The sequence below is a fragment of the Trematomus bernacchii genome, unplaced genomic scaffold (assembly GCF_902827165.1).
Source record: "Trematomus bernacchii unplaced genomic scaffold, fTreBer1.1, whole genome shotgun sequence".
NCBI classification, from domain to species: domain Eukaryota; kingdom Metazoa; phylum Chordata; class Actinopteri; order Perciformes; family Nototheniidae; genus Trematomus; species Trematomus bernacchii.
Genome location: NW_022987800.1, coordinates 112,165 through 127,500, shown reverse-complemented (window position 1 = coordinate 127,500; position 15,336 = coordinate 112,165). Strand labels below are relative to the sequence as shown.

The 15,336-nt window shown below is 39.8% G+C and overlaps 1 protein-coding gene across 1 annotated transcript in view; it reads right to left on the bottom strand.

Moving 5' to 3' along the window:
- nhsl2 (NHS-like 2) overlaps window positions 1-9,304 on the bottom strand; it is a 143,011-nt gene extending 133,707 nt beyond the window's left edge. Inside the window, exon 1 of the mRNA XM_034149982.1 lies at window positions 9,019-9,304. Coding sequence (XP_034005873.1) covers window positions 9,019-9,304 — 286 coding nt within the window. The remainder of the gene's footprint in view (window positions 1-9,018) is intronic.
- Window positions 9,305-15,336: the final 6,032 nt, after the last annotated feature.

Below are 15,336 nucleotides of genomic sequence, written 5' to 3'. Positions count from 1 at the left end.
GTAAAAGCACCACTTTGGTCTCTTCTACTTAACTAAAAACTCAAACTAGGTCAGAACAAATCGAAGTATTCTTGAAAAAAGCTTTATCATGTGCAGCATTTAGGTAAAATAGGAGGAAACTTTAAGGGCACCTTTCAGATGTATCACTCCTAAAAAAGTGTTTTTAAAAGATTAAAATCAGAGAAGCTGTCTTCATTATTCAGCACATTCTTGTCAAACATGGTTACCCACAATGCAGCTCACTGCCCAAAGTTTATATAGTAATAAAGTAACAAAATAAAGCAGAAAATGGTCCCAAAACTCATGTTAGGCCACGCCCACAATTGGTGATGTCACAGCAGGTGCGTTGCCCTTAGGAGTGCTTTTACCCAAACTTTTCCCGTTTAGTTCTGTTAGTGCCTGGAATTTTGCATTCACACCAAAAAGAGAACTTAGTTCATGAGAACCTTTCCACCCCCTTTTCAGTCCCTGCTAGAGAGGTGGTACTTTCCTGGGGAGAAAAAAGTTCAAATTTCTGATTGGCTGGGCGAATTGCAAACCACGCCCCGTAAAACTCGGAAAAGTTTTTTGAAGCCGCCATTGTATTTGCTGACATTAGCATTATTAGCATTAGCATTAGCCCCGCGCACCAACGGAGAGAGACTAACTTATGGCAACACAAAAGAAAACATGGGAGCAGTGGAGATGAGGAGGTGTCAGCGTTCTGGCGATTTACTCTGAAGGCTTCAGTAGAAGCTGCTGGGAGTCCCTGCAGCTTCTACTGAAGCCAGTCCCCAACTCCGGGGACATCCGGCCGGGGACTTCAGGTGGCAGTATACGCCGTGAAGTTGTTGCGGCCTGCCAGTAAACCTAAAGCAGAAGAAGAAGAAGTGACGTCAGCGGCTTCATTTGCGTAATCTTCCCTCAGGGAACTTATTCTGGTGTGAACGCGATTTGCTCTTTAGTTCCATGGGGGAACTAAGTGCTGGGAACTAAGTGCTGGGAACTAAGTGCTGGGAACTAAGTACGGCAAAGTACTTGGTGTGAAAGCGGCTAAGCGAAAGGAAACACCTGCTGTGACATCACTGATTGGTCGTTGTCCAAAAAGAGAAATCTTCCCAATACCCCAGACATCTGCTTTAAATGTAACGAAGGATCACTCTTCACTGTGTGTGGGAATGTAATGTGGTCAATCGTTTTTGGAAGGAGGCTCTTAACATGATTAACCAGATTACAAAACTGAAAATCCCAAATCAGCCAAACCACTGCAACACGTGTATTTTGGTTTATTCACGGCATTCATTTTGTTATTCTACAGTATTGTTGTTTCATAGTTATTTGTTAATGTAACCCAATTTGTGTTCTTTGAAATTGAAAAGGATATCGCATTGTGTGTGTTACTTTCGTTGCAGTTGTATACGTCTTAAGTGTAATTTGGCTTGGCTTCCTATTTCGTATGGACATGCTTTTATTTTGAAGGAGAGTTAGCACTGTAGACAGGAAGTTGTAGTTGCTATGGAAACAACGTGACGGAGATTAACGGAGAAAAAGTCATATCTACATATAAAGACGGAGAAAGTAAACAATAACGTTTAAGGTTAAGTGTTAGCACCCCCCGAAGAGGCACAAGCTCTTACGTTGATATTGGAGTTTTCAATAAATTCAAATAAAAATAAAAACGAATATCCGAATATCCGAATAACGAAATTGAAACCCGAATAGTACTCCAACGAACGAATATTCGGATATTCGGATATTCGGGTACAGCCCTAGTTGGTAATGATTAATAACACCAAAGACCGGGGCGGGGAAGGGGGCAACGGGAATACGATTCTAAAGTGTAGTAGCCCACGTCATATTCTTTCAGATTTTTGTCCTGTATCATCTGTACACTGACCTGTGTTTATTTGCATGCCTATTCATTTGATTTTACACTGTATCTGCCACCTACACTGACCATTTATGTATGTGTAATGTCCGTTATTGTATGTATGTGTAACGTTCGTATTTGAAAACTTCAATACAAATATTTTAAAACAGAAATCTGCTTATAGTCTCAAACCACAGAGAGAAGCTTTTTAAAACCTCAACTGGGAATATCAAACTTGTGCAAAATCAGCCTTTAAAATCAGATTTGGGTCACAGGAAGAATGTGGTTTCCCAGAGAATGAAGTTGGAAAAAAGGCACCGAAAAGAAAAACACTTTGGTTCCCACTCGCATACTTGGGATGCTCCTGCTCCGGGAGAAAGAGGCAGGAAATAAAAACCCCAGTGTGCGGAGCAGAGAGGGAGAAGAGGTACAATAAGATGGCTTAAAACAAGAGCAATGGCTGACAATTCTAAGAAATATTTATACAATGGAAAGAACTATATATATGCTACGATTACAGAGGGAACATTTTAAAGAAAGATGGACACCATTGGTGGAGGCAATAGGAGGAAACTGGGATTAATAATGGACGGATTATAAAAGGAACTGGACTGTGTGACACCCCAAAATAATATGAAATGTCTTCTTTTTTTTAAATATATTCTGGTAAATGGACATTTTAGTATTTAGTATATTAGACTGTATTATTGTAATATGTAGGATGACCTTATATATAACCCATCTTTTATTTTATTTCTGTTATACCTGTGTTATTTACGTTCTCAGTGTTATTATTGATTTGATTTCTATACGTTTTGTTTTTCATATTCACATGTTGGATTTGAGACCTTCTACATGTTGTGACCTTGGTAAAGAAACTGTTCATCTAAATTGGAGTACTATTGGATGTAAAACTCCTCAAGTTCCTCCTGAGCAGAGATGGTAAAAGTACACACATCCTTTACTCAAGTAGAAGTACAGATACTCGTGTTTGAAAATACTCTGGTAAAAGTAGAAGTACTGACTAAACTTCTTTACTCAAGTAAAAGTAAAGAGGCTTTGAAATGTACTTCAGTAAAAAGTACCCATAACTACCAGCTGTTTTAAAGAGTACCTGACCTCCCTTTATATTAATAGAACAATAATGTCATTGTTAGCTAATGAATGTTTCCATGCTGAACAACGGCAACATGACAACGTTTTCATTGGTCCCTCTTCTTTAGAGAAGACCAGGAAATGATGGATACACGGATCGTGTTCAAATCAATAGGCACGCAATGACTCTAAATAATAATGATCACGCCACCAAACACACATTCAAACTAAAGGAACCAGCCTGTTTGGAAAATGTGAGAAGTAGAAAGTACAGGTATTTGTGTTCAACATGTAAGAAGTAGAAAGTACAGGTATTTGTGTTCAACATGTAAGAAGTAGAAAGTACAGGTATTTGTGTTCAAAATGTAAGAAGTAGAAAGTACAGGTATTTGTGTTCAACATGTAAGAAGTAGAAAGTACAGGTATTTGTGTTCAAAATGTAAGAAGTAGAAAGTACAGGTATTTGGGTTCAACATGTAAGAAGTAGAAAGTACAGGTATTTGTGTTCAACATGTAAGAAGTAGAAAGTACAGGTATTTGGGTTCAACATGTAAGAAGTAGAAAGTACAGGTATTTGGGTTCAACATGTAAGAAGTAGAAAGTACAGGTATTTGTGTTCAAAATGTAAGAAGTAGAAAGTACAGGTATTTGGGTTCAAATGTAAGAAGTAGAAAGTACAGGTATTTGGGTTCAACATGTAAGAAGTAGAAAGTACAGGTATTTGTGTTCAACATGTAAGCAGTAGAAAGTACAGGTATTTGGGTTCAAAATGTAAGAAGTAGAAAGTACAGGTATTTGTGTTCAACATGTAAGAAGTAGAAAGTACAGGTATTTGTGTTCAACATGTAAGAAGTAGAAAGTAGAGGTATTTGGGTTCAAAATGTAAGAAGTAGAAAGTACAGGTATTTGGGTTCAAAATGTAAGAAGTAGAAAGTACAGGTATTTGTGTTCAAAATGTAAGAAGTAGAAAGTACAGGTATTTGAGTTCAAAATGTAACAAGTAGAAAGTACAGGTATTTGTGTTCAAAATGTAAGAAGTAGAAAGTACAGGTATTTGTGTTCAAAATGTAAGAAGTAGAAAGTACAGGTATTTGTGTTCAACATGTAAGAAGTAGAAAGTACAGGTATTTGAGTTCAACATGTAAGAAGTAGAAAGTACAGGTATTTGTGTTCAACATGTAAGAAGTAGAAAGTACAGGTATTTGTGTTCAAAATGTAAGAAGTAGAAAGTACAGGTATTTGTGTTCAACATGTAAGAAGTAGAAAATACAGGTATTTGTGTTCAACATGTAAGAAGTAGAAAGTACAGGTATTTGAGTTCAACATGTAAGAAGTAGAAAATACAGGTATTTGTGTTCAACATGTAAGAAGTAGAAAGTACAGGTATTTGTGTTCAAAATGTAAGAAGTAGAAAGTACAGGTATTTGTGTTCAACATGTAAGAAGTAGAAAGTACAGGTATTTGTGTTCAACATGTAAGAAGTAGAAAGTACAGGTATTTGAGTTCAACATGTAAGAAGTAGAAAGTACAGGTATTTGTGTTCAAAATGTAAGAAGTAGAAAGTACAGGTATTTGTGTTCAACATGTAAGAAGTAGAAAGTACAGGTATTTGTGTTCAACATGTAAGAAGTAGAAAGTACAGGTATTTGTGTTCAAAATGTAAGAAGTAGAAAGTACAGGTATTTGTGTTCAACATGTAAGAAGTAGAAAGTACAGGTATTTGTGTTCAACATGTAAGAAGTAGAAAGTACAGGTATTTGTGTTCAACATGTAAGAAGTAGAAAGTACAGGTATTTGTGTTCAACATGTAAGAAGTAGAAAGTGGTCAGAAAAGTAAGTAGTGGAGTAAAGTACTGATACCAGAAAAATGTACTTAAGTACAGTAACAAAGTATTTCTGCTCCTGAGTGACAGCTTCAGTGGAAATTGGACACGTGAAAACTTGCGATATCAGCTTCGCAGATCGACTTCCTCTTCCTCTTCCTCTGAGACTCTTCCTCTTCACCCCTAACCCTATAACGAGATCCGACTCCTGAACAAACTCAGGGTGGAAAAAACCCCCTCATGGAGGCCTGAACATGTGTTTCAGAAACGCCTTACGCAGTTCTTGTTTTGGCAGGTGGAGGGGGGGATTGTCCTCGGCCGTTAAAGGAGGGAAAAACACTTTTTCCCACAAATGAGGGAAAAGAATGTGATTTTTTTTTTTCTCATCATTACCGATTCAAACCATGACCAGTGAAAAATGATAACAGTTTCCTGGCTGAAGCCGCAGAAACCCGACATTATGCAATGGAGACCGGGTAAAACATGTTTATACCAGTATAGTAAAGTAGTATTTATAGAATATAGTAGCAGTTAGAAACAGAACAAGCTAAATGGAAGATGGCCACCATTGAAGGCTATAGCGCCACTTTTGTTGCACCTTTATTATTTATTCTATTTAACATTTATTTTATATAATTTTATTTTATTTATTTAAATGTTATTTATTTAAATTATTTTATTGTATTTATTTCAATCCATTTTTTTGTTTTATTTGTATTATTATTAAATAAATAATTTGACTAATATGTCTGTTAATGTAGAGTCAATTTGATGCCTACACTGTTGAATTAAAAGGGATCACTTAATAGCATTATATTCCAAATTATATCCAAGACAATTAGGATTTCAAAGGTTTTAATCCCTTACTGTGTGCATTATATTGCTATATTTAGAAGAAAAACATAAAAACAAGCAATATATGCATTAATAAAGTTATATGTGTCATTACATCTCTCCATCAGGTTATGTTTTTGTCTCAGTTTGACCCTTTTCATGCACTGTGCCACCAAGACATGCAACATCAAACTCATGTCATGCTTCACAAACATGTCAGCAAATATGACAAAGTGTAAAAAGTTAAATATGTATAGATGGCAAGCTGTGAGGGTCAAAAAGACTCTCAGTTGCCTCAAAGCAACAGTGTGGAAACTCAAATTCAGAGGAACGTGGATGAAACTGCAGAGCGAAGATTTTTAAATCACGCAGCAGAGAAAGAAAACTACATTTTTATACCTTGTTGTTGTTTTTGTGAGATCATTGTTTTTTTACATATTTTGCTGAGACAGTAGGAGGCAAGAAAGAGAGGAAAATAGATGATGATGATGATGATGATGATGATCATCAGGGAAGGCTCTATTGATTACTTAGCATGTGCTTCTGCCCACATGTCAGTGATACAGTCAAAACCCACACAGAATGTAGAAAGAACAGAAAGAACAGAAAGAACAGAAAGACACACACACACACACACACACACACACACACACACACACACACACACACACACACACACACACACACACACACACACACACACACACCACACACACACACACACACCACACACACACACACACACACACACACACACACACACACACACACACACACACACACACACACACACACACACCACACACACTCTTGTTCACAGTCAGCTTTCCTTATTCATTCACTCGCGCTTAAGCTGTACAAAGAAGAAACTTTTGTGCATAGTTTGCAGACTTAAAACAGGACTGCAAAATAAAAAATCTCCCATCATGCATCTGGGCAGCATCACCTGAGCTGTTGTCAGGTAGATGTTGACACTAATGAGCTCAGCAACAGCAAGCAAATCCATTCCAACACACAGTATTGTTGTGTATTTATGTACACACTATTGAACAGCATTGATTTGCATTGTGATGACATATTGTATCGCAGGTTTATTTTAGATTATAGATTGTTATTGTGAGACTTTATGAGGCGTTTTGAAAAGCTTGAAACAATGACTCTGCTGTGGACTACGTGGTGACCTGCGCGCACAAAATCACACGTCTAAAGCCACCTTAAAGTAAACATCCGTTCAAACCGTCTGTCAGAAAAACCACAAGCTTCTGATTTAGTGGAGGTTTCTCTGGAGGAGAGCTCTGAGAACTCTGGGATGGACGAGTGCCACAGAAACGCCTGCTGTGAAGACTGGCTTGGATTGCACATGCTTGTTTTGATAAAGATGATGAAAATATACAGTAAGACCTTCAATTCTGCAACTGTTGGCCGGTGCACTGACTGCATTTAAGAAGCAACACTTGAATTAAACACGAAATACTTCATTGTACAACAAGAGGCAATTCTTAGTCGTAAAATATCAAATATGAGGACGAACAAATGTGCAAAATCTGCAGATGATTTTAAAGATGATATCGACCCTAAATCCCAAATAAATTCTGACATTTCTTACCCCAACATGACTCTTAAAGTTAAAAAAAGAGTTCAGACTTAAAGAGCATTTCCTGTCATGTTTAAGGACTCGTGAAAATACTCTTTGAATAATTACTTATACGCATTTTCTCAGGGAAAAAAAGCTTCGATTGAATCAAATCCAGAAACTGTGAATATGCAAATCATTTTCATTTTGAAACAGCTGCACACAAGATGTCTCAGTCGCAGTGTTTAAACTGAGATTTAATGGAGCACACTTCAGACAAGACTGTGGAAACAAGACTGCTATACTGTCAAACTGCAAAAATCATTCAAACATCCGTGTGGAGTAACAAAAAGTCAGCCACATTTCTCATCAGAGGCTTTAAGTTCAGCATCATCTTGAATCTGAATGACCTTCTATAACTCACTTAAACTCCAAAACTGTGCGAGAAAGTCCACAGATATTAAAGAAAAGACTGTATAGTTGCATCACAGAAGGAGGTGACATTGAAAAGGTGACAGGTAGAGAGAAAACTGTAATGCACGTATGACATCTCTGCGTTCACACACAGCTCACATTCCTCTCCACACCCACATCGTGCTGCCTTCAGGAGCAGCTTGTAAACCTGCACCTCCACCAAGCAAAGCCACTGTCACAAAAAGTGTACTTGTCAGGAAAAGATGAAAGACTTAGTTCATCCTATTTTGCCCCAAAAATGTGAAACTCCAAGACGGAAACACCAGAAAATCTAATTCTTACACTACTTGTTGACACGCACCCATTGAACGTTACAAATTGTCAATTAATTAGTCGCCTTTTCAAGCATGGTTTAACCTCTTTTCTGGATCTTTCTTGTGTTACTTTTCTCAGATTTCCTGCAGCCACTGAACGCAGGGCACATCTCCACCAGCTGACAATAACAAACCCTCCAATAATAAACCTCTTACTCACAGCCTGGACAGATCTCAGCAGTGACCGCTCACTGTTTGCACTCATGAGTCATGGACAGTAAGAAAAACACAGAAAGGCAGGAATTTGGACGGGTGCGCTCTATTAGTCCTGACCATAATTCACCAACATGTTTCTATAGAAGTCAACGGAGAAACTCTTCAGACTTGAACAATATTCATGCACCTTCACCTGCTAACTGCTTCTTCATACTTTCACTCAGAAACTCAGCAAACAGCCATTTCTCCAGGAATTACATCCATAGTTTAATTTCCTTTTACCTCTCGTGGAGGCTTGCTGATGGGGACTCATGGTGAGAGGTGGGAAGTAACTAAGTACATCTACTCATACTGTAAAATACCTTCCATTTTTTGCTGCTTTGTACTTCTACTCGACTACAATTCAGAGGTAAATGGTGAACTTTGACTCCACTACATGTATTTAATACCTTTAGTTACTTTACAGATGTGGATGAATGATGTGAAATATAATCAAGTGTTAAATCAGACTTTAGTTCCACCTGGAGTAAATTCACAAGCTACCCTGCAGTATACAAAGTCATTCAAACTAGCTGCACCTTTACCAGCTTTGAGAACACTTTAATGATCAATCATTTTAAAACATATCATATATATTATTCTGAAATGGACCAATCTGCACAATCACTACTTTTCTACTTTTACTTGAGGAACATTTTGAGTTCAGGACTTTTACTGTAACAGAGTATTCCTACACTCTGGTACTTCTACTTTTACTCAAGTACAATATCTGAGTACTCCTCCCACCTCTAGTCATGGACACAAGTAACAGAAACACAGGAAAGCAGGAATTTGGTTCTGATATCAGAAACTTTGAAGCATGTAAAGTGACTCCAGGTGTGTTTTTTCATTTCCTCTCACCTCTCAGTGGCGGAGGCTTGCTGAGCAGCTCGGTGACGCGCCTCTGCACCCGGGCCACTCTACCCTCCAGCCTCGCGGACCGGTGGCACGCGGACACCAGCTCGCCCTCCAGCTCCTCCAGGATGCCCACGGAGTGCCGGGACAGATCCGAGAGCTGCCGGAGCACCGAGCACATAGTGAAGCCGCAAACATCCGCCAAGTCCCCGAAAACCTCCTCCTGCAGGCGGGGACGCGCGGAGAGCTTGCACACATCCTTGGGAAGTATCGTCCGCTTGCAGAAAGGCATGATTTACTCCCAAAAACAAACTCCGCAGGTTGTCAAGTTATATTCCGGTGGTCCTTCTCCCTCCGGTTGGCGCACAGCTGCATGCTCCGGGTCCTCCGAGGGGGGGCGGTGGCTGGAGACGTTTGGAGAGAGTTGCGCGTCGTGCGCACTCATTGTTTTTGACTGCGAGCGAGCTCTTTTCTCTCTCTTGGTGGAGAGGATACACTCAGCTGCTGGGGAGACTGCTGTGAAGACAGCCAGGGTGTAACAAGCTAAACATCCGGTTGAAATGTACAAAATAAAAGCCTGAAAAGTTAGAATCAGAATCGGTTTTATTACCAAGTAGGTTTACATATAAGAGGAATTTGCTTTGGTGTAAATTGTGCATACAAACACTAAGGTAGTAGAATACTCTTGTTTTAAAGAAAGGAGCAAAAAATGGTTCTATTATAAAAGCTTTTCTAAAAACTATTTTAAAAACTAATGTAGCAAATAAAAAATAAATTACATTTTTACACAAAATAAAAGTTTCTTACGATTTATATCCAAACATCCTAAGTTCCCAAAATGATTCATCAATTTATAAAAAGACCATCTTTTTTTCATATATAGACTTAATAAGTTCTTGACACTTTACTGGGCTATATTGGTCATAGAAGCCAACAATATGAAAATACACCCTTCAACTAACATAATCTTAAAAAATTATAACATTGGCTTAAAATAATAGAATATATTTTAAAGGTAGTCCTATTTGTGCAGGCTTTACCAATTGGCACTTATTTCTGGAAACAAAAGTAAACCTATCACTATATGTCCTATTATTTGGTATTCATTATTAAATATTGAACATTTGTATACATTACATTACATGTTACTTGTAAGTCGCTTTTATCCAAAGCGACTTACATACTCAATACTGTGTGCAATCCCCACAGGAGCAATTTGGGGTGAAGTGTCTTGCCCAGGGACACAACGACATGCTGACTGCAGTGGGGTTTGAACATGTGCTCCCCTGATCCCAACGCACATCGCCACACGCCTGACATCGTAACCTATATGTGCTGCTTTGGGTGACATTTCTGGAATTATTTAGTGTGTCTGAGCTCCTATTTTTTCCTCAAAACGTGCTTTTATTTTGAAGGTACTTAGCTCAGCATCACTACTCACTTCTGCCGGCTTTACGCAGCGACACGGAGCGCAACAGTCCGGTGTTTCCCGATGAAACCTGGAGGAGGGAGGAAGAGGAGAAGAGAGGTGAGGAGGTGAAGAGGAGGGGAAAGTAGAAATGGAAGAAGAAGAAAGATGGAGGAGAAGAATAAGAAGAGGACAGGTGGAAGAGGAGGAAGATAAGGAGAGGAGGAGAAGGGATGGATGAACTCTCCAGGAGTCCTTCATGCACGACTGCGCGCGCGCGTGCGTGCGTGCGTGCGTGTGTGTGTGTGTGTGTGTGTGTGTGTGTGTGTGTGTGTGTGTACACAAGAACAAGTGCGAGAAGAACAAGAAGAAGACAGAAAATTCACACTTCACACCAGACAGGATTATACATCGTATACTCCTATATGCTTTATTTACACTATTATTTGGAGTTTTCTGTGTTTAAATGCTAAAAGTCTGCACAGATTTGGAAAAAAAACCCATTAAAGGCCAGTAGTTTAAACGTCACATCAAGACAAACAAGTTAAAGCTCAGAGGCACTTGTCTGGAGACCTGCTAATCTGGATGAGCACATAACAAGCCGCTCACTTAGCTCCTGGATACAAGCTTTCTTGTAGCTAAAACGCAAGTTAACACCTATTAGATCTGAAGCTTCTGACATGTCATCGTTTTCACATGCCACGAGTTTCAGAAAGAGGAAAACACAGTCACAAGATTAGATTTATTGTAGAATTCCTGCTCTATTCCTGGTCCCTGAACGCACCCTCGCTCTGAGCCACATCTTGGTGAACCAACATTACCTTCTTCTTCCTCCACACAAAGTGACAAGTGCACAGGGAAGAAAACCTAACACTACAGACGTGGTTAGCTTTAAGCAACACATCTCTGAGTTGTATTTCCTTTAGCTTCACCACCGTTTCCCCCAGCCAGCTGCTCACATCCTCAGCTGTAAATCTCACAATTTGTCCTCTGTTCACCTCCTCTCATGAGAAATGACTCATGAATTTAGAGTTTTATTCCCAAAAAGGAGATGTGAAGAATCTACTTCCTCTGATTAGTTTAATAATATGTCTTCAGCTGGAGTTTTGAAGAAATGTTAACCCAATGTTTCTGTGTCTGCATGGGCCGGTACCGAAGTGAACTGGGCCGGTCGGACAATTCACTAGCACCCCCCCCCGTTGACAATTGACTAGCGGTACCGAGTTCGGCCGGTCGAGTTTCCCGGGCTGATTTTTAGTCCCCTGCCCCTAGTGGTCCATGAGTATATTGGTAACATTTCACATTTGAAATAAATAAATACATTTAAGTTTTCCGTACTCTCGCGGGAATATCTCCGCAACGGAGCGAGCTTAAGTTTCACTTTCGATTGCATGATATAGCCCAGCGCAACACCTTCGTCACACATGTTGCCACCTGTTTGTACCATTTTCAGGCGATTTGTAATCTGTTCTAGAAAAACGATGTGTTTGTGGAGTTAGGTGGTCCGCGAGTGTTTTTTTATTGGTTAAGTGGTCCTTGGTATGAAAGAGTTTGAGAAACACTGCTCTAGATGTTAAAGAGCTTTAAAAACACTAAAAACAGTTGTCTAGAGTTGTTTAAAATCTGTGTTTATCTGCTCATACGTAAGCTACGAAAGTTAGCACGTTAGCAAAGGAAGCTTATTTAACACCAACGTACTTGTGGATGCTATCAAAGTTTAGCACAACGTTAGCAGGTGCTCTTTAAAAGTTATGAGGTAAATGTACACTTTCGAAACTACAAAAACAAACCCTGGTTCAGGTTAAAAAGTCCATGAAAAGGTGCATTACATCACTGTGTCAAGACGAGGTCACTGATTGGCTGAGAGGTGAATTGATCCTTTTGTTCGGGATATGTTTTTCTTTTTAGAACAACAGATATGGATTGGGACTTTAAACAACCTGAAGCCAACAGTATCTGCTCATTCATTCAGGTTTCTTTAACCGCTCTGACCTTTGACTTTCCCTCCTACTGTTGTTTTGTGTTCAATTGATCCATCAGTCGCTCCCATCTTTTTGGGCTCATCTCAAAAACTTCAGCATGTCTGTGAGCTGTTTCCAGACTCTCTCTTCTCAAACTGTCTGCAACACTACATATGATATTAAACAAGGAGAAAAACTAATATCGGGAAGACAGAAAAAGCTAAATGAAAGTCTTTTTATCATGCAACCCTTCAGATTTACCGTCAAATTGATTGTTTTACATCTAATTTACTGAAATCCTCACATCATTCCGTTAAGTTTTAGACTTTTATACATTTTCTGATAACCATTGTTCCCTCTCTTCTAACGGGCGTTTTCATCCTGCAGCTGGAGGTGAATTTACTGCACGATGACGTTTTAGCGCACGTCTCTGAAACACTTTCCAGGACTTTCTCCGGAGCCTTGTGAAAACTGCCTCTTCTCGAGGCTCGTGAACGTACCCCTCCTCCCCCCCCCCCCCCCCCCCCCCAAAAAAGAAAGCACATCTGGCCCTCAGAGCGCCCCTGGGCCCCCTTTTGAGACCCCTCCCAGACGTGAACTTGGCTTACCTAAATGTTTTTGTTCATGCAGTCTGTGTCTGTCTAAAGAAGAGGGGGATGGAGAAAAGAGAAGGAATTTAAACATAAACTGCCTCTTATTGACACAATTGATAACATCAACATGAGAAACTTATGAGAGTATCAGAGGATCGAGTGTGTGTGTGTGTGTGTGTGTGTGCGTGCGTGTGCGTGTTGAGTGTGTGTGTGTGCGTGTGTGTGTGTGAGATGTTGATTCAAGCAGTGCACAAGTGGCTGGAGGAGAAAAGGGAGAAGAAGCGGAAGGGAGCGGCCGCATTACGTCATCCGAAAACAGTTACCACATCGTGCAAAAAAAAGAAATCGTATCAGTGTCGTCGCTGGGCCAACCAATCAGCTGCCATGACAACCAACATGTCAATTAACAGATGAAGTAAGGTCAAACTGAGTTGTCAAAAGTTGCCCGCCGTCAGCCAATCAGCCGGCAGTCAGTCAGGCTGTCAATCACATGGAAGCAATTGATTAGAAACAGCTGTTCTCACCCATTCTCCCTCCCTCTTTCCTCCCTCCATCCGACCGATGACTGACTTCATTGTTTCAGAAGCTCCGCCCACTTCTTCTACTCCTGCAAAAGGGCGCTCGCTCCAAATATACCTCCATTACTTTCTAGGACTTTATTGTCATTTGTACATACCTACAGTGTAGATATGTCAATGCAAATCTGAGGTCACTTCCTTCTTCTCTCTCCGCCTCACCACGGTTAGTATTCACTCTCCGTGCAACACTTTGATCAATAGCATCAGTTTGAGTCACATCCAAAGTGATTCATGTGAGTTTATTTGAAATGTTTGAAAGACAAGGGGGCCCAAAGTGTCAGAGGTACCCGTCTGGTTTCACCTACCGACTGTCACTCAAAGACACACATTCAAAACCAGGAACAGACCAACAATGACCACAAAAAGAACTACAAATAGACACAGTAAGACTACAAGGAGACACAGGACTACAAATACACAAATAAGGACTACAAATAGACACAGAAAGACTACAAAAAAAACCTACAAAGAGACTACAAAGTGACACATAAGGACTACAAATAGACACAGGACTACAAAGAGACACATAAGGACTACAAAGTGACACATAAGGACTACAAAGAGACACATAAGGACTACAAAGTGACACATAAGGACTACAAAGTGACACATAAGGACTACAAAGTGACACATAAGGACTACAAAGTGACACATAAGGACTACAAAGTGACACATAAGGACTACAAAGTGACACATAAGGACTACAAATAGACACAGGACTACAAATGCACACACAAAAAAACGATTAGACTACAAAGAGACAAAGTGACAAAAAGACTACAAGGAGACAAAAAGACTACAAGGAGACACAAGATATCTACAAAGACACCAAAGCAACTACTAAAGCTCTCTACGAAGAGAATCAACCTGATTGGCTAAGGCACATTCTGTGATATTACGCTATATAATACAATTGACTTTACCAGAAAACTACAAAGAGATGCAAAAGGACTACAAAATTACCAAAGAATGACAAACACTAAACCACGGAGAGATGCAGAGCGAGAGAATACGGATTTGAAATCAACCAAGCCCCTAATTGACACCCAAATTCCCCAAAATACAATTGAAAACACGCAACTTAAGATCCTGTTATTTGCACGACCCTGATGCAACATGCTGAAGACCAGACTGAGCTTCTGAGAGTCTGACTTTCACTTTTTCCAGTCTTTCATTTTGGACTGTTGCAACAGTTAGCCTTTGGTGTGAGGTTTGCAGGATAAATGCATTTAATTCAATGCATTTTGAGTGACTGCTTTCTGTGTCAATGAGTGCGTTCAGCTCTGTGGAATCCCTCTTCAGATCATTTCACTTAATGGTTTGTTCTCTTTGAGTGGATGTTTTTCTCTGCAGCTCATTTCTTTTCTCACCATCCAGCCAAATGCACTTCAAAGCCTCTGCGTGTGAGAGTGTGAGAGAGTGTATGTGTGTGTGTGTGTGTGTGTGTGTGTGTGTGTCTGTGTGTGAATCAAATGTGATTGTTGCTCTGCTCACAAGGGGATGCTGAGCAGGACCAGAGCGTCTGGCGAGCCTCATATTTCAAATGTTCAAAGTGTGTGTGTGTGTGTGTGTGTGTGTGTGTGTGTGTGTGTGTGTGTTTGTGTGTGTGTGTGTTTGTTTACAAGAACTGGTCCCAGGCCTATAAAAAAAACGGGGACAACGCTGCCACTTTTGATTTGTTAATAAACCACAGACTTTAAAGTATTAAATCTGCAGCTTCATCTCTCACACACTGATCTGTAAACGCTGCAGCCTCGAGTCAAATCGAGGTCATCGTTACTATC